Raw genomic sequence first — 26,552 nt, forward strand, 5'->3', positions numbered from 1 at the left:
ATTTAGAAAATACAGAAAGAATACAACAATGTTAGGCTAATAAAAAAATTTATAGTTATTAATTTTTTTAAATTTTTTAATTCTTTTTTGATAAGATAGAGATCGAACTTTAATGGACAATGATGTAGAGATTTGATCTCAAATATCAAATACAATCCCAAAACTTTAACCAACAAAGCTAATGAGCATCCACCCGAAAATTCATAGTAATTGCTGCCTTGCTGGTATAACAGATTAGTAAAGTAAATTCATAAAAAAGTGAAAGTGAAAGAGAAAGCAATAGCAAAAGTGAAAAAGAAAAAGAAAATGAAGCTTCCCTGAAATCAGCTTGAAATTGCCCAGCTACTTCGTTCTTTCAACTACTCACAATATTTATCTATATAATTATGCTACATACTTAGCAATTTAGCATACTAACCTCTCTATTCTTGATTCTACATCTTTCTATTACTCTTTTTTAGTCTCTTACTATAACTATTTCACCTCCAATAAACATACAATGACCTTTTTTGCATCAAACTTAAATAGATCCTATGAAATCTTCCACAACAATGGTGGATCCTAAAGGATACAAAGATAAATTTGAAGGCTTAAGCTATGTTTCGGACCTTGAAGATTACAAGGTTTAACGCCAATCATCCAAGTCGAAGAAACACAATCAATCTTTAAAGACAAGGTAATTACAATCATGGTTTTTGGAGGTTTAATTTTGACATTTGTGCTAAAATATCACACTATATATTATCATCAACAAGGCTTTGAAGTTAGGAGTTCATAAATGTGAAATGTGTTTTTTATTAGAGGTTTTGTTTTTAAAATTTTATTTTACTAAATGTTGTAAGTGAAGTATGTTGCGCTATATTTACTCAAGTGAAATACAGTTGTAGAAATCAGCACTCCCTTTTACTTGAAGTTGAGTGTTGTTACATCTTGCATTTGCTTGTTGATGTTGCTAATCGAGACGATTCATGAAGGGAAGGAGAGTAAAGTGGTGTGGCAAAAAAAGAGTTATCTGAGTTGGTTTTCATGAAGGGAAAAAGAGTAAAGTGCGTGGTGTGGCAAAAAAAGAGTTATCTTGGTGTGGTGTGGCAAAAAAAGAGTTATCTGGGCTGGCAAAAAAAAACCAACCCAGATAACTCTTTTTTTGCCACACCACTTTACTCTCCTTCCCTTCATGAATCGTCTAGACTAGCAACATCAACAAGCAAATACAAGATGTAACAACACTCAACTTCAAGTAAAAGGGAGTGCTAATTTCCCAATTGTATGTCTCTTGAGTAAATATAGCGTAGCGTACTTCATTTACAACATTTAGTATGATAAATAACCGCTTACTGAAAACACATTTCACATATATGACTTCTAACTATGTCGTGGCCGGGTACGAGGGATTGCAACATTCATTTTCCAGAACAGCGAGCACCACTTCCAGAGACAGAGTATGTGTCATGGATAACTTTCTACACACAAGCTACATTAGGTAGATTACCAAGTACCGCTCCTCGGTCATTATTGTTCTATACACAATATTACATGTAATAGCATTTACGCCTAAGGCTAATGGCAAAGTGTATGAGAAACAAATAGCACTTAAATTTTTTATGATTTGTACTTAGCCTCAATGCACAAGTTTATTTACAAAAGCATGTTTCCAAAACAACCAGTTTGTCACGAAATAATTTTCCGCAGTTTCATTAGAGTGTAGAGTAGAGTATTTATACAAGAGATTAGGGCTCAAGAAATAGGCCCGTTAACTATACAATATAAACACTAATTATAGGCCCTAACACCCCCCCTCAAGTTGGAGCATGCAAATCACAAATGCCCAACTTGCCAAGTAAATACATGAATTGACTTTTACTCAAAGCCTTGGTGAAAATATCCGCTAATTGGTCCGTTGTCTTCACATAAGACGGACTAATGATACCATCCTGAATCGCATCACGAAGATAATAACAATCAACCTCAATGTGCTTGGTACGCTCATGGAAAACCGGATTCTTCGCAATATACAAAGCAAATTGATTATCACAAAACAAACTCATAGCACGAGGATGAGAGACACCCAAACTCAAAAGAAGGGCCTTTAACCATTTCAACTCATCAGTGGTTTTAGACATTGAGCGAAATTCGGCCTCGGAAGAAGACTTGGCCACAATGTCCTGTTTCTTAGTCTTCCAATATATAGGAGAAGCACCAAGGAACACCAACCAGCCAGAGATAGAACGGCGCGATAAGGGACAACCTTCCCAATCTGAATCGCACCAACCGGTAATATGTAAATCACAATCCGAACTCAAAAGGATTCCCTGACCCGGACATCCCTTCAAGTACCGCACTGTACGAAGAGCCGCTTCCCAATGGTCCTGTCGCGGTTGTTGCATAAACTGAGACAAAATATGCACCGCGTATGCCAAATCCGGTCTAGTAAAAGACAAATAAATCAGGCGGCCCACAAGCCGTCGATACTGCTCTGGATCAGTAAAGAAAGAGGACTCTGATTTTGCCAGAGTATGATTCTGCTCAATAGGAGTACCTGCCGGACGAGCACCTAGCAAACCAGACTCTGCAATAATGTCAAGTGTATATTTCCGTTGACATAAAAATATGCCTTCCGGACTACGAGCAACCTCAACACCAAGAAAATACTTCAAAACACCCAAATCTTTCATATGAAAACAGTCACTCAAGTATGACTTGAATGTTGAAATTGCAGAAGAATCATTACCAGAAATTATCAAATCATCAACATACACCAGAACACTAAGTTGTATAGACCCAGATTGCAGAGTAAAAAGAGAATAGTCAGAGTACGATTGCACAAATCCGTACCTTTTCAGAGAGGCGGCCAATTTAGAATACCAACAACGAGGTGCTTGTCGAAGACCATACAACGACTTCAGAAGACGACACACCATACCAGGTTGAGAGCCATGAAACCCAGGGGGAAGCTTCATATAAACTTCCTCATCAAGATCACCATGAAGAAATGCATTATGGACATCCATCTGATGCAATTCCCAATTCTTTGCAGCAGCGACAGCAAGAAAAGCACGAACAGTGACCATTTTAGCAACGGGAGCAAAAGTCTCATTGTAATCAATACCCTCAACCTGATGATTACCAAAGATAACAAGACGAGCCTTCAATCTCTCGAGTGTGCCATCAGAATTAAGTTTGACTTTGTAAACCCATCGACACCCAAGAGCTTTCTTACCCGGAGGTAAATTTTCCATTACCCATGTGCCATTTTTTTGTAATGCATCAATTTCTGTTTGCATAGCCGCTTTCCACCCCTCATCTTGCATTGCCTCCTTGAAATTACGAGGCTCAACTACCGTATCAACTGCTGCAATAAAAATACGGTGTTGCACAGAAAATTTATGACAATTCACAAAATGTGCTAAGGGGTAAGGAGTACCTGAGGAGCATGGAGTAGACGATGAACATTGCGAGATAGATGGACTAGGTAAAGATATAGTGTGTGCGACATAATCCCGGTGCCACCCTGGGGGTTGCCTTGGACGTTGAGCACGATCCAACGCAATAGGAGAAGTAGAAGAGGGGTCCGGAATAACTACATCAAGGCTGTCCGTACCAGTGGTCGAGGAGGCGGAAGTGGGGGCAGGGGACACCACGGGACTGTCGTTGTCATGAACAGCAGCCTCAGGTGACCCGTGGGGGGTAGAAGTAGTAGCACGAGGTTGTGAAGAGTTTTCAGGCACAAGAGAACCCTCACCAACCTCTAATACATATTCCAAATCATCAAGAAAATCGTGATCAACACCAACATAGTCATTAGGCACACTCTCGGCACCCACAGTAGAAGAAACCGAATCACCATCTTTCACAAACGGGAATTCATTCTCATGGAATTTAACATCACGGGAAACAAAAATATCACCGGTTTCCAAATCATACAACTTCCACCCCTTCTTGCCATGAGGATAACCCACAAACACACACTTCCCACTCCTAGGTGCAAATTTGTCACCCTTAGCCTTTTGGTTATGAGCAAAACAAAGACAACCAAACACCCTCAAAGCATCAAAAAAGGGTTCTTTGTCAAAGAGAATTTCATATGGGGTTTTATTAGCTAGCAAAGTAGAAGGAGTACGATTAATCAAATAAACCGCCCCAAGGACACACTCACCCCAAAAAGTAATCGGCAAATTGCCTTGAAACATCAAAGCACGACTCACATTCAATATATGTTGGTGTTTACGCTCTACCCGACCATTTTGTTGAGGTGTGCCAACACAAGAGGTTTGGAAAAGAATGCCATTTTCAGTAAAATAAGGGAGCATGGGTTTAAATTCTGTGCCATTGTCACTCCGCACACACTTAACATTGACATCAAATTGACACTTAACCATAGCAAAGAAAGAGCAAAAAGAAGAATAAACTTCGGTTTTGTCATTCAATAAATAAACCCAAACACCACGTGAAAAATCATCAACAATCGTCAAGAAATAATGAGCACCGCAAGTAGAAGCCGTGTTATATGGTCCCCACAAATCACAATGTATCATTTCAAGAATACGACTAGCACGACTATCACTATCAGGAAAACTGGCTCGGGTCTGTTAAGCAAGAGGACAAATTTCACAAGCTGTATGTAAACACTTAGTACCAGTAGTACCTCGAATAGCAGGAATCAATTTGACGATTTTTTCCGATGGGTGCCCCAAACGACGATGCCACAACTCAAATGTAGAAATGTCCGGACCCGGGAGTGCGCATACTTTTGGGAAACGCCGGAAATAATATAGTCCATCTATCCGTTCACCGCCTCCAATTAAGCTCCCCGAGGATTGATCCTATATAGCACAAAGAGAGTTAGTGAATCGGACAAAGCACTTAGAATCATCAATCAACTTAGATACCGAAATCAAATTGCAAGTTAATTTAGGAACAAAGAGAACGTGCTCAAGAGTAATTCCATCCGCCAAGAAAACGCGACCCTCCTTTGTTGCAAAGGCTTGAGCACCATCGGGAAGACCAACAGGGCATGGTAAAATTGATTGAGTATCAAATAATGAAGACTCGTCACCCGTTACATGATGAGAGGCACCCGTGTCAATTATCCAAGATAGAGAAAAAGAATCACTGGTGATACGATCGGAAGGAACATCAAATACCCCACCCACAATTGGATTAGTGGTGGCAGATTGATTAGAGGAAGAAGTCAAAATAGGAGTAATGTTGGCAGAGTGTAGAGTAGAAAAAGTAGCAGCAGTAGGCGAAGTGGCAGCAGCGGCCGCAGGGAAGAAGCGCGGGATATCCCCGCGGCCTGGCAGAAACTGCTGGGTTGTGGCAGCGGCCGCGGGACAGGGCCGCAGGCTATCCCCGCGTCCTGGTGAAGGGTGCGACATTAGAAGCGGTAGAGGTGCAGCGGGAGAAGGAACGGCAGCAGCAGTGACGTGTGGTGCAGCACCCGCCGGAACAGTAACACCTGCCGGAACATTTGCAGCAGCCGGAGATGAACGCCCCTTGTGTCCATACTTATCCAGCCACCAATCGGGGAGGCCGTGAACGAGAAAACAACCGTCAAAATCATGTCCCGATCGATTGCAGTGGGTACAATGTAGTTGTGACTTAGCATGACGCTTCAATTCAGCAGACAAGAAGGAAGAAGATAATCCACCATTCACCATTGTTGAGAAATCGAATTGTAGAGTAGAATTAAAATGAAAAAAAAAAAAAATCAGCACTTTAGGGTCGAAATTTCGGCAGGAGAATACAGAAATTCAGCGATGTGGAGTAGCAATTAAGCAAATCGGCAATGTAGAGTAGCAATTAAGAGTAGAAATTTAGATTAAAATTTCAGAAATTTAGTGATTAGAATGTAGAAATTTAGGGATTAGAATTTGATTGGCTCCGATACCATGTCACGAAATAATTTTCCGCAGTTTCATTAGAGTGTAGAGTAGAGTATTTATACAAGAGATTAGGGCTCAAGAAATAGGCCCGTTAACTATACAATATAAACACTAATTATAGGCCCTAACACAGTTCATGATTCTGATATTAGATGGTGTTGCTCACTGTAATGATTTCGCGCTCATATAATTAAGCTATCACCATGAAGTTCATCGATCTCTATGCCAAACTAATTAAGTTCCAAAAAACAAAACAATAAAATCACTTAGTATTGGGGCTAATATCTTCAAAATTTGATGTAATCAACTTGCAAACTTGATTAACATCAAATAGGTTAGCGGATACTTTTAATTACAACAACAATTGTTGAAACCCTCAATTGTGCAAAATTGATAAGCCAGGTTGGTGCACAATTCATCCAACATATTATACCTAATTCACGGTGATAAACAATTGTAAGTGACTCAAATAATTGTAATATTTTTACCAATATTAGCTACTTTCAACAGTATTTCCCTCCCATTTTAAAATTGGATGATTTAAAGGTGCAATAAAAATGGGAAAATACAAGTTAATCTGTCAGATAAACGAATTTTTGTTAATCTGATGGCATTTTTGTAAATATATTGAAAAAGTAGGGTTATTTATTCAGTACTTTTGGTGAACTGTCCAATTACTGTTTGCTTTTTGCTTTTACTGTTTGGTGAGGTAATTACACACGTACCCCTCAACTAGTACATAAAAAGACGCATATACCCCTCGGCTGGTACTTGAATAGACAATTATACCTCCAGATAACTGGGTATCCCTCAATAAAAATCAGTTTATTATTTTTTTTTCCCCCAATTCTCATCAAATTTGAACAAGCATTGATTTCTAATTCAGGTTGAAGCTCAACTTGATTTTACTAAAAGCCCGTATTTTGGAATTTAGAGTATTTGGTTATTAGTTATTTAATGCACGGTATTAAACTAATTTATAATAGTACGTTGGACATCTTTCAAACAGACAAAATATATATATATATATATATATATATATATATATATATATATATATATATATATATATATATATATATATATATATATATATATATACACGCTCTAAGGGCTATGTATAAGAAGCTAAATAAGGAAATATTGAAGATAAATTAACATTAATTACACCGATATGCGTGTGATTGTGTCATGAATTACTAACTTAATTCCATTTTATGAAATATATTTATGCTTATACATGCCCTAAGACCATCTCCAATGGTGAGACTCAACTTTGAATATTGAAATACAAAATGAGTTATTTTTACCTCCAATTGTGAGATCATACCCACTTCTCAATTAGCAACTCATGTTAAGTCTAATCTTCCAATGGTGAGACTCTCTAAAATATACAAATGTCATTTTCAATTTATGGCCCATAAATTATTGTAAGATTAAAAAAAAAAATAAAAAAAAAAGTAAAACTTAAATAAATTACAAAATATATTAGATTATTGACAAGGGCCCATACTTTGTCAAATGATACTCAAAGTTGAGTATCTAAACTTAGCAACTTTTTTTTGGAGTTGCTAAGTTTAGATAACAACTTATTGGTATACATTGCAAAAAATATTCTCTCTCTCCTAAAAATACTCACTTGAGTCTCACCATTGGAGATGGTCTAAGGGCTACATATATCAGTATCCAATATAAAAACCTAGATATGGATGAAATAGCAATATACTCCCTCCGTCCCCAAAACTTCAACCCTTTTGGCCTAATTTTAGTTCCAATATAATCAACCCATTTGCATTAAAATACCCACCAATTTACAACAATATTTGTGCAAAATTAGCTTTCCCATATAAAATTTTGTTTTTTCATGTTTTTAATACTTTATCTCTCTACTTTATTACAAACCCCGTGTAAATTTATCTTTCCAATATGTTTTTATTTCTTTTTATTTAAGTTTTTTAATAACTGCGAAATCAACTTAAAAGGGTCGAAGTTTTGGGGAAGGGGTGTAATTGTTTAAAGCTTTAGTGGTGGCTTGATGCATTTGATTGCACAAAAAAAAGGAATAAAAAATATTGCATGTAATTACCAAGGTGGAGTAATTTTCTTTATTCCTTCGTATTTTAATAAGTGTTACACTTTGATCGACACATACTTTTAGGCAATTTAATCATATTTACTTAAATGAAATAAGATAAAAGTGGGGTGGTTGGAGCATTAAAATTTTGTAAATGAAGGTAGTCGGGTTAATAGTTTATTGAAAAGTAATGAATGTGAGAAAAAAAATAGTAATAATAATAATAATAACAAAATAGTGGGGTTAATAGTAATTACATCATGAAAGAACATAGATGTAATTAAAATGTACATGATTTTTGCCAAAAAGGAAATGTAACACTTATATATATATAAGACAGTTGCATTTGATAAGTATAACTGTATAACACTTATTACAATATGAAGGGAGTACAGTCATGTACGATGCACAAGCTAAGAGTTTTTTCTTCATTGTTTTTATTTGCAACCTTAAACATTTTCGTCTAAACAGATGCATCCGCCTTACACTGTAAACACTCCGCAGCACACTTCCCATGAACTTCACATGTAGTTGTACCCTTCCCTCCGTCACCAACCATCGCCGCAACCAAATAACCAAACGAAAGCATCAATGGCAAGATTTCAAAATTAATGAAATTCTTGTTGATCATTAGTGCCACTAAGTTGATACATAATTGTATCATTGAGCTAACAACACCAAAAATGATTGAATTCCTCCCAAAAAACATCTTCTTTTGGTTCCCAGGGTAGTAAAACCAACCAAGATAAAGATAGCCCTTCTTTTCCCACACCACCTTACTCTCCTTACCTTCATGAATCATCTCAATAAGTGATATCATCAAGCAAAGACAAGATGTAACGACACTTAACTTTAAGTAAATGGGTGTGCTTATTTTTCCAATTGCATTCTCTTGAGTAAATATAGCTTGAAATAATTCAATGACAACATTGATTATAATAAAAATCCACTTGAACAAAACCCACTTACCTTGATAATAATTAGAGTGTGTTTCTTTAACAAATGGTTCACAAAAACCCTCATTTGTATCATACTCAGTCTCATCATATTCACACATTTGACTTTCCCATACTCCTTGATCATCACAATTTTCCCACATATCATTGCGTAGATCAATAAATGCATCCGCTTCATGTCCCCATAATGTTTCATCATAGTATGCTTCTTCCATCATTGGGTGTTTCGAAAGAAGATTGTTTAGTTTGTTGTATATAATGAAAAATGAACATCTACTTGATTGCTACTTATATTTGCCAAAGTTCTATGAATAGTTGAAAATTAAAGGCAAGGTAAAAGCAAGGAAGCTGCTTCATATATTTACCCTTTGGCTTTTGATAATAAAGCTCTTTCTTTTGTAAATTAGAGTTGGTAACTTTAGTTAATAAAGGAGCATCACAAATTCTAGTTATTGACCATCAAACCAATTACTATGAACTTTCGTGTGTGTATTGTTACTGGTGTAGTTTGTTGAGTAAATTACGGTATGTGATTATGTGAATGATGTGATTTGCTTTTTCATTAATATGGAAAAGGCAGAGAATTTTCGCATTCAATTTCATGTAATCTTCTTGTACTCTTACATATTAAAGAAACCACCAGTTCTTATGATTTAGGCTTGGCATCATGGCGTTGGCCTCGGCTATCCTAGTAGCCAATTAGCCATTGGTAATGTTAAAGATATAAGATATTGGAAAATATGTGTGATATATTTTCCTTAGCCCAAGATCTATGTGTTGTTGTGGTGTGCCAAAGTTTTTAAAGGGTCTATTCATGCACAGCCCAAGCCCACATGCGTGCCATTGTTATTGTGCTTGCAGCCCAAGCCAAATTTAACTAATTTTAGTGTTCTTTGTCGTGCTGTGTTGTGTCTTGTCGTGCTTCTCCTAAATAAAGATAGCTCAAGATCAATCTACACATTGTTAAGCACTACATGTGTCGTGTTTTTTATGTTGGACTGTGTCATGCCTCGGGTTAGCCCGACCTAGTACTATCTTTAAGCACAGCCTAACACATTAAAGAGTAAGACTTGTTAATGCAAATTGGGTGATTGTGGTTATCGGAGTGGTAGCGTGATATTTATAAAATTATGTGTCATGTCAAACCCAAGCCCAAATCACAGCTAGTCTTAGAGGACAGCACAATAAGCCTAGGTGTACTTTAATTTAATTTTTCTGACGTTTTTTTCTTTTTTTTTTGGTACGAAAAAAATACTTTTTTAAAAAAAAATATACTTTTAATTATGGACATATTTTTTTTTTTACAAATTTTTGTATGCGGCTGGCCACATGGTGCGGCAGGGGTTACTTGTATGGTGTTATTGTAGGTGTTACTTGTATTTTGAGGTTACTTGTATGGGTGTTACTGTTTTTGTCAGGGGTTACTTGTAGGTTCTGCGGTTACTTGTATGGGTGTTACTGATTTTAGTCAGGGTTTACTTGTATTATATTATGGGGCTACTTGTATGATTGTTACTGGTTTTGGTCAGTGGTTACTTGTAGGGTGTTATTGTCTTATTGGTTTGGTATGAGGTTTTGGTCTAGGGTTACTTGTAGGTGTTACTCAACCCATTCAAGTAATCCATACAACCCCAGAATACAAGTAACCCATACAAGTAACCTCAGAATACAAGTAACCTATACAAGTAACTCCAGAAACAAGTAGCCCAGAATACAAGTAACCCTGCCGCACCATGTGGCCTGCCGCACTGAAAAAGCTCTGTTTTTTTTTTTATGAAAATACTTTTTTTTTTTAACAAAAAATGACTCATTTATACAATAAGCCTAGGTCAATCAGATCATGTATACTTTTGGTCCCATAATCTCCTAAAATCAGGAAAGAAACTCTAATTAGTTGAGCAATCCCTCACTCTCATATACAAAGTATTACTTTGTATTTTTTATTTTTTTTCTTTTTAGGAAACTCTCATATTTAATTTTACATGTATATGAATTTCCCTTTGTTTTCATTTTTTTTAAAAAAGGGTTGTTAATTTACTTTGCATAGTCAAAGGTTACATTTTCATGAATATGAAATATGGAAACAATAATCATCAAACAAATTAAATCAATGTGGATTGCTTGGTTTCTGATTAGTATATCTTTATTGACTTTGCTAGTAAATAAAATTAATAATTGTACCCTCAATTGATATCCTTCAAACTATATGTCTATATGACTATATGGTCTATATCCCATGTATTTGTTAAATGGTCCAGATTACCAGATAGGATTATATCTATTTGCCTCAGCATTGATATGATTTGTTTCTATAAAATTGTTAAATTTACAATCACAAATTGTTGCTTAACTCCCTCCGTTTATAAATACCTGCTCCACTTTTCATTTTCGGCCGCTTTTAAATACTTGATTTATTTCTTATTTGGAAAGCTTTTACATTACTGACTATTTTATTCATTTCTCTCAACTAGTGGACCCATATTAATTATATTAAATTAAGTTCATATTTTCTATCCTCCAATTCTCTAAGCTAATTTTGCTTTTTACAATTTTTTATTCTTCCATCTATCCCACTACCTCCATATTTTAATACTTTCGTCAATTTCTCCATAATTTCTCCTAAAACTCCGCGCATGGAGAAATTGAACAAAACGGAAAGAGTAATTTAATTTTTCCAAATCGATTAATAAAATTAACAAACAATGCGGATATGATTTTATAGGAGAAAGATCATCAACAATTTATTACTAATTTTGGCATGTAATTAAAAGGCCAATAATTATATGTTCAATTCAGATATGTGTCAATACTATCTTGATATAGTGAAATCAATTCGGAGCACATTTGGTATAGACGTGGCTATAAAAATGATATTGTACTTTCAATATATATTTAGCATTATAGCACAACTATTTGGTGTAAATAACATCACACCCGATTAATGAATCTGAAGTGGTTTTTTTAATTTAATTGAAGTTGATCCAAATTTGAATTGCTTGATTTTAATCCAAATCTGCCACAAAGTTATTGATTCAAGAAGTTGCAAATTAAACTTCAACATTTGGCATTATAATGTGAGTACTAGTATATAATATATATATATACACACACTTGATCACTAAATCTAAAATAGTTTTATTTATTTATTTACCGTATTCAATCTGAGTTAGTTTTGACTGTCGTATCCAATCTGAGTTAGTTGACTCAAACTTGAGTTGGAGGAATTTTATGCAAAATGATCCGTAGAAAGCAAACTTATCCTTGATTTTCACACTGCAATATTTATCGCTGTAACACCACTATTAATTGTAACAAAATCACACTCGATCACACACCATATCCAATTTAGTTTTCTTTATTTCAATTATAAACGTATCTGAATGGGTTGACCCAAATTAAAATCAGCCCAATACAACTGGCTAGTCAGTAATCCCACGTCAATATGACGTATATGAATATAGTAATTCCAAATATGACTCAAACCAACCAACCCAACACTAAATCAAATGAAATACACATTCATATACAAAATCCGAACAACCCACTTGTCACGCACCTCTAAATTAGTCCAGTAATCCGAACATGAGTATCTCCCAGGCATAAATTTTTAACAGCTAGTCATGTATCATAGAAGATTTCATCCAAAACAAAGATCAAATAAATTTCATCCAAAAATCATACGCGGAGTAATTGTGCATATATAGTACGGAGTACTAGTCACAGTAGTCAGTCAATCAATTACTTCATTTTCAACTTCATCCCAAGAATCAAGTAACGACGGTTTTTCTCTTAAACCCCTGAAAATTTTCTTTCTTCTTCTTCACAAAATCACAAATACACTTCTAAAACCCCAAAAAAAATCAATATTAAAAATACCCAGAAACAAAAAAAAATGGATATTCACTTTGAGACACAAAAAGGGGAGTCATTTATGATAGAAATAGGGTATTTTGATTCAGTTTTAGAGATCAAAGAAAAGGTTGAAAAATACAGAAAAATACCCATTTCAAAACAAACCCTTGTTTTTAATGGCAAAATTCTTGAAGATTCTGGAAATGTTGAATCTTGTGTTATTCTTCATAATTCTCGAATGCGCTTAATTGTTGCACCCAATGAAGAAAAACCAAAATCCCCTGAAAAACTCAAATTAAAACAAGAGGATGATCATCAATTCTTTCAATCTTTTTCTCCTATGATTCATAATAATAATAATAATAATCTTCATCATAATGTTTCCAAGAAAACCAAGATTGTTCTCAGATTGCCGGCGTCGCGGCCGTCTAATATCTATCAGAAGCTTGTTATTGATGTGGACTTGAATGATTCTGTTGAGCAGCTCAAGAAGAAAGTTCACCAGATTGAAGGTTAAATTCATTTTCTTGTTAATTAATTATTTGGGTTTTAATGTGTTTTTGTTATTGTTGTTGTTGTTAAATTAGTATAATCATGTTTTTATGGGAATGATTATGCATGGAGTTTTATTTTATTTTTGGTCCATAGTATGACTTTAAAGGTCGTACATAATATATGCCGAGAATTATAAACATAGGTATTAATATATCCCGTGCATTAATACGGGCATGTTTTGAAAAATTGCCAAAACAATAGTATGATATAATTTGTTGCATTCTAGGAGGAAAAAATTTCTTATGATCTCATTTCTATAAATAACTATTATGTTGCTGTCACTTTGTGTTATTATTTTCTTTTCATTAATTATATCTGAGTTATTTTCTTTTTGTATGTTGCAACAAAGTTTCAAAGCTCTTTTGTGAAAATGTATGTTTCTTACAGGTTACCCTGTACACCAGCAAGCCCTGTTCCTAAATAAGAGTATTGAGCTGCAGGATCAAAGACGTTTGCGCGAATATGAGCTCAAAGATGGGTGTGAGATCGAAGTTTTTATCAGGCCGATTTTAACTCCTAAGCATCCTGGCATGGCAAACAGAAAGTCGGCAACTAATGCCAAGAAGTTGAAAGTTATTGTGCTAGCTAAGTGTGGAACTAAGAAACTGGTTGTTGAAGTTAATCCCTTGGATAAAGTGCAGGTAAATTTTAATGACAAGCTTTTATTAACATTACTGTGAGTTCTGAAAATCTGATATAATGCTGAAAATGTGCAAAAACAGGTGCTAAGAAATGAACTGGACAAGCGTCATCAGAGTGCAGACTTTCAGCTTCCTTCAGAAGGGTACTTCTTCATCTACAAGCAGAATGTAATGGATGATAAGGAGACTTTCCAGTGGCACAATGTTCGACAGGGTGATACTATTGAGATCTTCAATGGCAGCGTTTCAGGTGGACAGTGAAAATCATGCTATCACAAGCGATTCAAGTCGACTTTCTATGGCAAAAGATTTCATCTACATATAGTTTTTGCACAGTCAATGAGACTCAGATGGGTGCATGATTTTGTTAGTCCTGGGTCTGGTTTTAGATTAGTCTAGTTCTTGTTTTTTCTTAAATAGGTCTAATTTTTACATATGGTAAAGTAAGCAGTTAGAAAACACAGCTTCTCATTGAATAGTTGTTTGCTTCCTGTTAAATAGAATGGTACAGCTTTATGTACATTTCAGATGCGCCAAAATATCAGTTTTCAATTGACTACAGAAATAAGTGAGGATCCTAGAATGGGAGAGAACAGCCCATCGAATTACTGGAAAAAATCCCGATCTGTGAAAAACTTCTGAGCAACATATAAGATGTCCAGATTATTTTGTTTATGTCAAAAGGCTTAATGATATGATATGAAAACTCGAGTAATGAAGCAAAATGAAGTCCATTACAGTCTTTACAAATACATCAAACTGAACTGAAAAAGAATACTAGATGTATGCATGTATCCGTGCATAAAGAATATTGCTTGGGTTCATATTGCTACAGAAAATACTGTCAACAATCAATAAATCAGCCATCAAGCAGTATCGAAATTAAACACAGTTTACTGAACGGAACATAAATCTTTAATTTCTGGAGAAATCTAAGCTCGAATGTACATGGCATGCTAAAAAGTGTGTACCAAATCAACAAACGCATCATAAAGGCAAGAAGGCAAATAACCCTGTATACACAGCCTCCTCTGCAGTCTGCCCACACTAATTACAATGAATCAGCCACTTCTACAATGAATACACTTTAAGCCCGCACCACCACCCAGAAATTTATACTACCTATCTAGGATTTGTATGATTATCTGCCGCCTCAAGTAAGTAAATTTCGTCCAAGAAGAAAAACATGCATCATCTATCAGCTCCACTACCAACTACTCAAATATATTCCCTAGATATGATTTTTACCTTGTCAGTAAGCACGGAATTTGCACTGAGGAGATCAAGGAGACAACCAGCCACAGAATTTTTTCTTTCCAATACAAGCTCAGTTTATAGCACAACTCAACAGGAAATTCAAACACAATCCAATGGCAGCATTCTCTTCATGATGGAAATCAACTAATCTGGGTCGACTTTTCTATATCCCTAAATAATCCTCATTTACCAAAATTAATAATGATCTAAAGCTGCAAAGCAAGGTCTGGTTGTTGAGAATCGACTGACGACTGGAAAGCAACATTCAGATCAGGGGGAAGTGTATCTTGTTTTTGTTTCTGCTGAGTATATGGACTAAGACCACGCCAAGGGGCTTGCACTTGAAATCTGGACAAGTCATTTGTAATCAATTGATGAGGAAAAACTGTTGGTCTGCTCGGGGCCTGTGCTTCATTCCCAACTTTAATAGGTTGTGATGCAGATGATTGGAAGGGAAAACCCATCTTTTCTGGCTGTATGTGCATCATATTAGAGACCGGATATTCAGTCTGAGGTTGCATTGCCTGAGGATAGAACATCCGTGTTGCATTGTACGATGAGTCTGCGGAAACCTGACCTCTATTTGTCGCAGAGTTTTGACCATTTGGCCTAAATCCTGCAGAGCCAACAGACATCCAAGCACTAGCAGCTACTGCAGCAGCATTGCCTCCAGTGTCTCCTTTGGGTGATGGAACAGACGGTCTAACTTGTGCAGGACTATGCGCATGAATCGATCCACTGGACGATGGGACAGATGGCCTACCTTGTGCAGGACTATGAGCATTAGTCGATCCATTCTGTTGCCTCTGAGCTTTCTCTGTCATCATCTTCATAACTAGGACTGGGTCACTAAGACCCTGGGTCTGTGACTGTTTCTGGGGGAAGGATAGTGGTGGGCCGCCTAACTGTGGTGACATTAAACCTGGAGATGAAGTGACTATTCGATTATTACCTACAAAATTGTTCACTACCTTCCCATTAGAAAAAACATCAGGAGCACCTCCATTAGTGTCAGGCTGCTTGAAAGGCAGAGATTGCAGAAAATTTTTCCCCTTGGGTAAGGATTCACTTGGCATGGAAGCAGGCATTATTTCCATTAAATGAGCAGGTTTCTGTGGAAAATTATCTGTTTTCTGGATAGATGTTGGCTGAAATTTTGTTTCCACCCTCCTTTGACCTATTTCCATACCATGAGGCAGATGTTTCTGAGTAAAATGGTCTCTTTTCTGATCAGATATGGATGGAGAATTTGGCTCCACTCTCTTTGCACCCATATTTTCAGGACAAATTGAATCCCTCGGTTGATGGCTCTGCTGCCGGAAAACAACACTATCAGGGTGACGATTTATAGATGGAGAATTTGATTCAGCATCCTTAAAATTGACATGTTGAAAGCCTCTAGAAAATGGATTATGCTTTTGAGAGACTAAAAGAGTAGATGCAGGTGGTTTAGCCTCTCCAGAACCAACCACGGTTGCCAATTCAGAGGCAGGTGATTTAGCTTCCCCAGAGCCAATAAACATGGAGGGCAATTTTCCATTTGAACTAGGTTGCTTAACCAACACATGGGCTTGACTTCGGCCATCCAAATGTTTGTCAGCCTTTATAGAATCAATAGCATCTGACCTTGAAACAATGGGGACCTTTTTGTCATCCTTTCTTAAATCCACAGCATTGTGTAACCTTGAAGCAAAGGGATCTTTTTTGTTATCCTTTTTTGATTCAACAGCATTGTGTAACCTTGAAGCAAAGGGGTCTTTTCGATGTTCAACAACTAGCACCGCTCTAGGAAGTGGCTCATATTCTCCAATCCATCCACGACCATGTTTGAGGCCAGGAGGAAGAGCCTGTTCAATCCTCTTAGAGGCGATTGTCCAAGCCTTAGGCCCAAGATTTGCAGCATATCGAGCAAGACTACGGGCATAAGAAAATTCTCCAGACAAACCAACCTGATCCATGGTGGAAGGATTATTTAAAGAAAATATGTTGATAGAACTAGTAAAAAGATTGCTATAAAGATTACATACAGGAATTAGCTGCTTTTTGTCATCCTCAAATGTTGTAAATATTGACTCGGGCCTGTCTTCAGGCTGATTTGATATATTATATGTTGCACGGCGATTCTCATCTACGGCAAATGATCTCCTTCCAAATTTTGATAGTACACCCTTCCCTGGGGGAGGGAAGATAAAGAGTATAAGCAAAGAACATATATGACCATATTTCTACTTCTTCCATAGGCCAACAATAAAACTTAGAATCTGCAAGAGAACCATATCTATATCTAATACATACCTGATTGTGTATCTTCGGTTTTCTCTATATAATTATCTGCAAGGGTAGAGATGCCCTCTACAGGCCCATCGGTATTGCTAGGCTTCTCAAAGTTATTCACATGATCAACGCCACACATATTAGGGGCATCCATTGTCGCAAGGATGGCACCAGATGAAAAATCAGATCCGACAGGTTCCTGCGCGCCTCTGTAGAGCAGCTTCTTTGTTTGTTTTTTAATTTGTGAGTATGATCTCTCTTTCTGTTCAGACTTTGGCTCAAGCTTTGTTTCAGATTTTGGTTCAGATTTCGGCTCTTTCTCTAATCGCTCAATCTGCATCCGGATCCGCTGGAATTTCTTTTCAGCAAGTTCTTTGATTGCACGAGCCTTTCAAAAATGCATATGTACTGCAATTAATACTATAGGAGGATTTATAAAACAATAAAATCAATACAAATAAAATGCTCAACTAATACCTGTTTATGGTAAACAGTCTCAGGTGCATTATACTGCATTGCATTGGAGCTAATAAGGAAAACATCACTCTGCACAAAAGAATGCCATCATTAGTATGGAGTACCACTTAGGGAGTATTGAGTACTTGGAGGGTTGAGATGATAAAATGCACTAAGTCCTCAGCAACTATGCAGAATGAGTTGTAGACACAGTATGGTTGACACAATGATTGTCTATTCATTAGCCGGGGGCTAAAATACAGTGGTGTAAGTGATAAGAATTACACAGACCAAGATAATGTTACAGTACAGACTATGAATTATAGAAGATGTGTATACTCTTAAGAATGTGAGATGTATGAGGCAGGTTATGAAAGTGTGAACTCAATCCTTCTCAAGTCAGCATCCTAGAATTGTGGATTAGATTTGGATTTAGGGGGTTTTTGGTTTACAAAGTGGTATGGGTTTGAAATCAAGATTGAAGCTAGGGCGGTATGGAATTGTAACTTGATTCTTAATACATTGTGTTTGGTTGTTATCCAAGATTGGTTTTTATCTTTTTTTTATTTTATTTTATTTTATTTTATTATTATTTTTTTTAATAATTGTGGTAAGAGCCATACCCACCTTTCCCTTTGGTTTCTAAACCCATACTTTATGGGTTTATAAATTAGATTTTTCTTAAACAAACGCTATGGGTTTTACTCATTCCAACCCCATACCTCATACCTAAAAGGCTATAACCTATGAACCAAACGTTCCCTAAATCATTGGAATGTTGGACTTTTAGAATATATTTGGACGTGGAGGAGTCCAAGGTCTAATTTTGGAAAAAGCATATCAATATTGCTAAGAACATGGTACATTAAAAAAAATATAGCATTATATTGCCCTTGGAACAAAGCTATGGTGATCAAGTATAAAGGAAAATGTTTTGTTTTGAGTTGAAGACAACTCCTCTTTCACTAGCTCCATCCCATCTCTTTATTCCATTTTTCTCTAAATCTATTCCATAATTCATTTTATAACGATTGTGAATCCCTACATCAAACTGCAAGCCCCAAATGTGAAGAAATTTTTTAAAAGAAAGGAAGTGGCACTCTATGCCATACAGCCATAGACGTTAATGCAATGATAAGTATTTGTCTATGCCATAGAAATTTATATATTATCCTTGAATTGTTCATTATTTGGCCAAAAAAAAAATAACAAATGGACCTAAAATTATGGATGATATTGGACCGTAGAGGCGTAGAATTGGGCTTACTCAAAACTTCAAATCCAATTTATTGAAAGCTAGATTCTACTTCAGAAAATCTAACCCCTTCAATGCAACTCACACACCTACATTAAATTGAGTAAAACTCTTTTCAAACACATGCTCTATTATTGCAGGAGCAAGACTGCATACACACAAATTCCAACCCCCTTATCCTTCGATGACTGGGAGGCTTTTTTGGTAAAATGATAAGTGATAAAGCTGATAATACACAGGAGAATAATGACAAAGCAATTCTTATCATATCTACAACGAAGAAATACTCCAAATGTTCAAGATAAACATGGTTATAACAACATTGTCAAATCGTCCCTCAAAAAGTAGATCAATACTCATCCTTTCACAAATAACTAATGCCATTTCCAAAGTATACTAGTTTGATATTGCATATCATTTCAGACTTTGCTATTAACCAATATTATTAATAAGATATACCCAGCCTCTAAAACTGACTTCAGGCCCTCAGGCTAGCAGTACTCCTGGATAATTAAAACGGTGTTAATTAGATATCCTAGATATGTCTAAAGATTCGATGTGGATGATAAATGGAAATAATGCAAACACTATTAAGAATTGGGATACATTGAATATGTAAATCCTAAGGGTAACCATCATTAAAGAATTTCATTACTCATTAACTCGTATTGGCAGCAGACTTTATTTAGATAGTCCAATAAAGCAAACAGGCAACAATGAGAAAAATCTTAAAACAACCAAGGTTTTCGCAGTAATCTTTAATACATAGACACCCTCATTGGTAGGCAGCAATAAGAAAAATCTTACAAAAATCGAGGTTTTTGCAGTTATCTTTATTATATAGACATCCTCATTGATTCCTAACATGGCTAACTCAACCAATAATTGCCCTCCCTCCAAGAATGAAAAATTCATTAAAATTATCAGAAAATTTCCTTAAGGAGATGAATAACTAGATAAGGATTACCAACCTCAAATTGCTCTAAAATGGAGTAAGAACCATTAGCAAGCTTCTTCCTCACGGTGGAAAAGTCCATCGGATGTTCAACGACATCGTGATAGTCTGGGAGCTACACCAAAGCATCATTGTATCAAAAATCCAAACTTTTCAACAATGCCAATGTAACAATATCGAATGGCGCCAATAGCAATACACAAATTTCATTTCAAGAAAGAAAAATTTCAAATTGAAGTTACCTCCTCTGGATCAACTGGTTCAGCATAAACACCATATGTATCTTTTCTGCCACATTAAAACCACCATTTTCACTAAGTAAACAAACTTATAAGTATTTCAACAATTAAAATACTAAGAGTAACAGAAATCACATACTTTTGAAGTTTGTCCAATATCAACTCCAATTGCTTTTTATCTGGTAGAGGAGTATTACAATCATCATTATGATCAATTTTTCCATTGGGTATCCCTGATAACAAGAAAAAATCAAAAAACCCAATTCAAAATTTCTTCAAATTGCAACATAAACCACATTAATATTGTAGCTTCCAAACTTGTGAAATTATACAAAAATCTCACCAGAAACATACTCCACTCTTTTCGGCTCCTCCTCCTCCTCTTCCTCCTCCTCCTCCTTCCCATCTCTTCCCTGCCAAAACAAAACCAAACAACATCAATCACACACACAAAAACCCGAAACCAATCCAAACGACCCGATTGCCACCCAAATACAAACACACCCAAAAACTCAAAACCAATCCAAACGACTCCATTGTCACCAAACACAAACAAATACACCCAACAAACCGAAACCAATCCAAACCACCTAATTGCCACCCAAACACAAACAAACACACCCAAAACACCCAAATTGACCAAAATAACACTTTCCTACATGAATGTAGAATGTGTAAGAGAATCTAGAGAGAGAAATAAGATTAAGTAGAGAGAGAAAGAGGGCTATTTTTGTGTGTGTGTTTTAGTGATGACCCAGAATCTCTCTGAGTTTGATGTTTATATTTTTTTGACAGTTGACCCCTCTCTCTTCCTCCCCCAACCGTTAATTCCATCACACTCCTCCGAAGAAGAGAGAGAAAATGATGAGTGTGATTTTCATCTCTCAATCTCTGGACCAATCAAAAACCATCTTTCTCTCTCCTCCACTTTCTCTCTCCTCCACTTTCTCTCTCTACCATATCAGACCTCACCTCAGGCCCCTCCACTCTCTGTCCTCTTTCCCCCCATTTTTTCCCAGATCCAAAAAAAAATCAAAAAAAATAAATAAAAAAATTATACCTCATAATCATCTTCTTCATTTTCAACTTCTTCATCATCTTCATCTTCAACAACCCTCCTCTTCTTCACTACCCTTTCTTCCTCCTCTTCTTCCGAGTCAACCCCGAGTCGACTCACCGACCTCCTCCCTCTCCCCCTCCCTCGCCCCCTCCCACGTCCGCCATTGTTAAGCTTCAAAACAAGCTTCACCTTCTTCCTCCTCTTCCCATTCACATCAACTTCATCTTCCTCCTCATCCTCCTCCTCCTCATCTTCCTCCTCCGAAACGACGTCGTCACCCAAGTAATCCTCGTCATAATCAATAATATTATACCGGAAAGTCCTCCGCCGTAAACTTCGCCGGACTTCCCTCTCCGCCGCCGCAGACGACGGCGATACTCCGACCTCACAATCATCATCATCGTCAGACACGGCCCGTGCAGCTAGATCTGCCTTCGATGGTCTCCCCTTCTTCCTCCTCCTCTTCTCGATCTGAACCATGGCTTTCTACTTTCTCTCTCCTCTGCTACTTTCTCTCTCCTCTGATACTATACTATTCTAGAGAGAGAGAGTAAAGTAATTGATAATCTAACCTTTTTTTATTTTTTTCTAGAGAGAGAAATTAAAAGAATGGGAATTTTTTTTCAGACTTTTTCTCTCTCTTGTTTTATTGCATTATTGAGTAGTGTGGGAAAATGGTGGGACCTACTAGAGGAAAATATTTGAGTATTTTAATATATATATAATAGTGGGGTCTACTTTTTTTTTTGAAATAATTAAAATAGAAGAGAGGGAGTGGCTGAGAATGACGGCGTTTGCCGTTTGGTTTGGGTTTTTATTTTTTTGGGACTGACCGTTCTGCCCCGGGTAGGGTTACGTGTCAATTGTCTAGCTTCAGAGCCGTGCTGCCCGAAGATTTTTCACTTTTTTTTTAAAGTTTTTTCATTTTGAATTTGAGTTTAGAGTAGCTAAGTTAAAAAAAGCACGTTAAATTCACGCAATTTCCTCTAATTTGGGGGAATTATGCAAATTAAGAATAACTTGTTGAATTTTTTTGGATTTATAGGTCAAAAAAAAAATGAATTGCTATGCTTTGAGTATGGTTCATCCTACACCTTTCGAGTCTTCGACTAGAGTTATTGTTGCTATTGATGTTTGCTTAAACATTAATGATAACTAATGGTTTTAAGTCTTTTAACCGTTTTTATAAAAAAAAAAAAAAAAAAAAAAACGAATGGGGATGGAATTATTTTTGTTGAATTGGATGGATAAATTTGTATAGTGCGTTGTGTGTTGAATGAGATTTTTCCTTATTAAGAAAAAGAATTAGAAATTGTTTATTGACTATAATACAGAGTAGTAGATTTGTACCTAATTATTTTTCAAGTGGGGTTCGATTAATCTATTCTGATATAATAAGTACAAGCGAAAATGCGGATACGTTTGAACTTGGTGAATTTATATTCAAATTTAAAGATGGACCATATAATAAATAAGGCCAAAATTTATTTGTTTTCCATAACAACTTAAGTTAATTTGGCAATCACTTGACTTTAAAAACTTAATTTGCACCAAATAATGAGCAAAGATGCACCTAATGGAACAAGTCTTATCTTATCTCTAACAAATTATACTTTATAAAGCTCAAAATATGGATAAAAAGTCAACGAACAAATGGATTTAGAACAACATATAGACTTTATTCAACTATAAGAACTTAATAAGTTATAATTGAAATCACAAGAACGATTAATATGTATTGTATCATTATTGGTGTATCATTATTGGTGTATCATATATTCATATCATTATTGGTGTTATGGTGTATCATATATTCATATCATTATTGTATGTGGTACATCTGCCACTATGTACATATGTACTACGAAGACATTGTCTAGGCTAGCTATAGTAAGTATGGAAGATTAGCCAAGAGATTTTACGTTAAAAGCAATGTATGTGCATTTAATTTAATATAAATATTTCAAAATTTACAAAATGCATGATCCCTAATAACTTTGTTAAAACATCAATCAGTAAAACAATTTATGCAAAGTCTACAATACATTAAAATTTAATATACACATAGTAATACTTAATTACTATATTTATCTGAAAATAAAGGCAACTATTTTTTCATCCAAAAATGTATTACCATCACTAATCATTTGAAAACATTAGCAAGGTAAGACCACTAAGCTAATGTGACTGAATAAGTAGTTTAAGGGTCTGTTCTATTCGGCTTAATTTCAGTTCAGTTCAGTTCCAATCAATTCAGTTCAGCTCCTAATTTCCTTCTTTTATAAACAATTTCATTTCAGTTCAATTCAGATCAGTTTAATTTAGCTCCAATCAGTTCAGTTCAGTTCAGTAAATCAGAACAGACCCTAAAAGTCTTCCAAAACTTAAAAGAAAAGTGCAAATCAGCAAAAGCAAAGTTCAATTGTTTATTCTACTCACAAGCAATATGGAATTAGCCTATTTGATTTCATGCTCAAATGGTAAAACAGAAACCAAATCTTCACCCCGTTATAATCACTTTTACCCGTTTCTTTAATCGACATCCAAATTTAGGACCATATGTTAGAAATATGAAAGCGAGTAATTAATGGGATTTTTTTTAAAGCTATGGTATAATAATTTCTAAAAGTGTAATTGTAACTTTGTAACATAGCTTCATGAAAATGTGGCTAAATATGAATCTAGCTCAAAGGCGAGTGTATTGACTATTGAGTCACTTTTGACTTGGTCGTTTTGTAAAAGTTGTAAAAAGAAGATGAAAAACTAGCGAAGCAAATGCGCATAATTTTGTAGTCCACTCGGTTATGAACCATGAACGCAGCACCAAGGCAGACAATGTGATATGGACCACCCCTGAATTTCAGACACTACCTACATATTTTATGGGGTTATTAATTACTACTACGGTGTTTTCATTATTATTGTTATTGTCAAATAAGATTTAGTTGGAAATTAAATTTAATCCTTCTTCATACTTGACTGTGCTTGATGTTAATGCTCATTAAATAAGCCTTTGCTTGATTTGATTAGGTTGTCAAACATTTATTCTAGGTGATCAACTTATGGCTTCGCATTATTAATATGTCCGTAATAAAAAATACGAGTAAATAAATAAAATAAATTAATATAAAAAAGAAGATAATCATGTTACAAACTTACGGAGTAGCATTGTTACTCCTCAATTAATGCCAAGTAGGAGTATTATGGAGTACGTACTTTGTACGGAGTAGTATAATTAGAGTGGATATAATTGAGATCAATAAAGACTTTTTGAGTTAAGACTTTGAAAAACTAATAACCTATATCTAATTACTTGATTTGATTGTCGAAACCAAATTAGATTGTATCCATATTACATGAATTGAAAACAAATACGAGTAAGTTTTTTTAGCATAACCAGTTTTAATTTATATATGATCAAGATTATTTCTTTATCCATGTGCATGATTACATTAGCAAATAAGCAAAACCTAAGCCAACATACAATAGAAACTTTCAACCCAACTCAACCCCAATTAATATGGTGGACTTTTACTTCGTATTCAAGCTTCCAAGTATGTCCAATAGACAATTATAGTTCAACCGACTTAAATTCAAATTGCACGATTTTAACATTAAAATGACCCAAAACAAAACGGATCCACATTACTCACTCGTTAGTCATCTATACAATAATACAATCCATTTATCCAAGCACTTTATAAAACTTAAGAAGTAAACACACCCATGCATTTGATCAAGAAGTTCAAGAACTGATTTGCATTTTAGGCAAAAATGTAAATTGATGTGAGTTTACACGCGCCAAACCGCGAGTGGGATTGAGTTTACGTGGTTTACAAAAGGTTGAAAATAAAGAGTAGAGATTACTGTAAAAAATTGTGTTACAGCTCAGTGGTTTGACTAATTTGGCTCTTCAAGATTTGGCTTTCGCACATCTTTTTTGCTCTTTTAATTATTCTCCTCTATTTTTCTAGTACCTCCATGCTCAAATAGAGAGCTATCGAAGAACTTATAAAATGATGTTATTGCCTTATTGGTATTAGAAGAAAACAGAAAATTTTATTTGGAGGGGACCAAAATTTTATTCTATATTATTAGGGATGACTAAGAAAATATTTTTACCTATTTTGTCAAAATTTTCAAAGGTTATCATACTCTAGTTAGTTTTTTTTTTTATTTTTTATTTTTTTATGACAAAAGAGCCTATTAAAGAAAAACAAAATTACAATCTAAACACAAGCTAATACAAGAGCACAAAACAACTTAAAAGACACACACTAAAAACCATTACCGGAAGAACGAAGAGAGTAAATAGTGAAAAGGTCTTGCAGCAAACTAATAGCTACGGAGCTCGGACAACCAAGAAAACTGAACCACAACCATACTGTTTTTAATGAATGTCATAGTTATGTAACACACTAACACGGTAAGAGTATTTTAGTCTTGTAAGTTGAAGGTGATGAGATCAAAAATATCTCTCTCTCTCTCTCTCTTTTTTTTTTTTTTTTTTTTTTTTTTTTTTTTTTTTTTGACAACCAAAGATCAAAATCTCATTAAGGGCAATTGAGGATTACAGTATACTTCTATGTAACTACTCTCTTTATTTCAAAACTCATTTCTCACTTCAGTCAAAATAATTAGGTCCTTTTTTTTTTTTTTTTTTTATTTTATTATTATTATTATTATAGTGATTTTAAAGTTCTATGAGATCATCATTAAGGGTGTATTTTCAAAATATTTTGGCCTTTTCACACAAATGCTCTAATTAGTTTTTTTTTTTTTTTTTTTGACGGGAATGCTCTAATTAGTTTAATACAATAGGATTACACAAATTAGTTAAAGGCAATATATGATATTATGAGGAAATTAAGCCCAAGTTAATATAGTTGACAAACAAAAAATTTATCAAGTGACGATTCCATATAAATGAAGAAAAATCTCAATCAACATAACATCTAAAATAAATAATTATAGGGCTCATTTAAATGATTTTATTTTTGTTTATTTACGAAACTGACACTTCAACTACATATTAAATAAACATGGATTTTCTCATGAATTATTCCTTATATTATAAGTTCAAACAATACTTACAA

At 35.2% G+C, this 26,552-nt stretch overlaps 3 protein-coding genes across 3 annotated transcripts; 1 reads left to right on the top strand and 2 right to left on the bottom strand.

The window, feature by feature from the left end:
- Nucleotides 1-1,917: 1,917 nt before the first annotated feature.
- On the bottom strand, nucleotides 1,918-5,657 carry LOC145628228 (uncharacterized). The gene is made up of 7 exons (XM_081680527.1): nucleotides 4,926-5,657; nucleotides 4,746-4,820; nucleotides 4,461-4,583; nucleotides 4,233-4,367; nucleotides 3,114-4,001; nucleotides 2,042-2,519; nucleotides 1,918-1,931 (listed from the first exon to the last, which is right to left on the bottom strand). The coding sequence occupies exons 1-7, from the start codon at nucleotides 5,655-5,657 to the stop codon at nucleotides 1,918-1,920; spliced, it is 2,445 nt and encodes an 814-aa protein (XP_081536653.1).
- Nucleotides 5,658-12,640: 6,983 nt separating this feature from the next.
- Nucleotides 12,641-14,221, top strand: LOC145628229 (ubiquitin domain-containing protein 7SL RNA1-like). Its single transcript, XM_081680528.1, has 3 exons — nucleotides 12,641-13,276; nucleotides 13,707-13,960; nucleotides 14,042-14,221. Exons 1-3 carry the CDS (start codon nucleotides 12,805-12,807, stop codon nucleotides 14,219-14,221), a joined length of 906 nt encoding a protein of 301 aa, XP_081536654.1. The 5' UTR covers nucleotides 12,641-12,804.
- A 569-nt stretch (nucleotides 14,222-14,790) lies between these two features.
- On the bottom strand, nucleotides 14,791-22,057 carry LOC145629391 (uncharacterized). The gene is made up of 9 exons (XM_081681987.1): nucleotides 21,457-22,057; nucleotides 20,740-20,809; nucleotides 20,536-20,629; nucleotides 20,400-20,445; nucleotides 20,174-20,272; nucleotides 17,969-18,037; nucleotides 17,513-17,879; nucleotides 17,245-17,390; nucleotides 14,791-17,166 (listed from the first exon to the last, which is right to left on the bottom strand). Exons 1-9 carry the CDS (start codon nucleotides 21,934-21,936, stop codon nucleotides 15,424-15,426), a joined length of 3,114 nt encoding a protein of 1,037 aa, XP_081538113.1. The 5' UTR covers nucleotides 21,937-22,057; the 3' UTR covers nucleotides 14,791-15,423.
- Between the last annotated feature and the right edge of the window lie 4,495 nt (nucleotides 22,058-26,552).

The sequence above is a fragment of the Chenopodium album genome, chromosome 4 (assembly GCF_948465745.1).
Source record: "Chenopodium album chromosome 4, dcCheAlbu1.1, whole genome shotgun sequence".
Classification (NCBI taxonomy): domain Eukaryota; kingdom Viridiplantae; phylum Streptophyta; class Magnoliopsida; order Caryophyllales; family Amaranthaceae; genus Chenopodium; species Chenopodium album.

What these genes read in the sequence shown, in the direction of transcription:
- LOC145628228 (XM_081680527.1), bottom strand. Translation starts at nt 5,657, where the DNA reads ATGGTGAATGGTGGATTATCTTCTTCCTTCTTGTCTGCTGAATTGAAG. An exon ending in CACCTCAACAAAATGGTCGG is followed by an intron (nt 4,002 to 4,232) that starts GTAGAGCGTAAA and finishes CATAACCAAAAG; the next exon opens with GCTAAGGGTGACAAATTTGC. An exon ending in TTATCTTTGGTAATCATCAG is followed by an intron (nt 2,520 to 3,113) that starts GTTGAGGGTATT and finishes CCTATTGAGCAG; the next exon opens with AATCATACTCTGGCAAAATC.
- LOC145628229 (XM_081680528.1), top strand. Translation starts at nt 12,805, where the DNA reads ATGGATATTCACTTTGAGACACAAAAAGGGGAGTCATTTATGATAGAA. An exon ending in GAAAGTTCACCAGATTGAAG is followed by an intron (nt 13,277 to 13,706) that starts GTTAAATTCATT and finishes TGTTTCTTACAG; the next exon opens with GTTACCCTGTACACCAGCAA. An exon ending in ATCCCTTGGATAAAGTGCAG is followed by an intron (nt 13,961 to 14,041) that starts GTAAATTTTAAT and finishes GTGCAAAAACAG; the next exon opens with GTGCTAAGAAATGAACTGGA.
- LOC145629391 (XM_081681987.1), bottom strand. Translation starts at nt 21,936, where the DNA reads ATGGTTCAGATCGAGAAGAGGAGGAGGAAGAAGGGGAGACCATCGAAG. An exon ending in AACCAGTTGATCCAGAGGAG is followed by an intron (nt 20,273 to 20,399) that starts GTAACTTCAATT and finishes GCTTTGGTGTAG; the next exon opens with CTCCCAGACTATCACGATGT. An exon ending in CCATTTTAGAGCAATTTGAG is followed by an intron (nt 18,038 to 20,173) that starts GTTGGTAATCCT and finishes TCTTTTGTGCAG; the next exon opens with AGTGATGTTTTCCTTATTAG.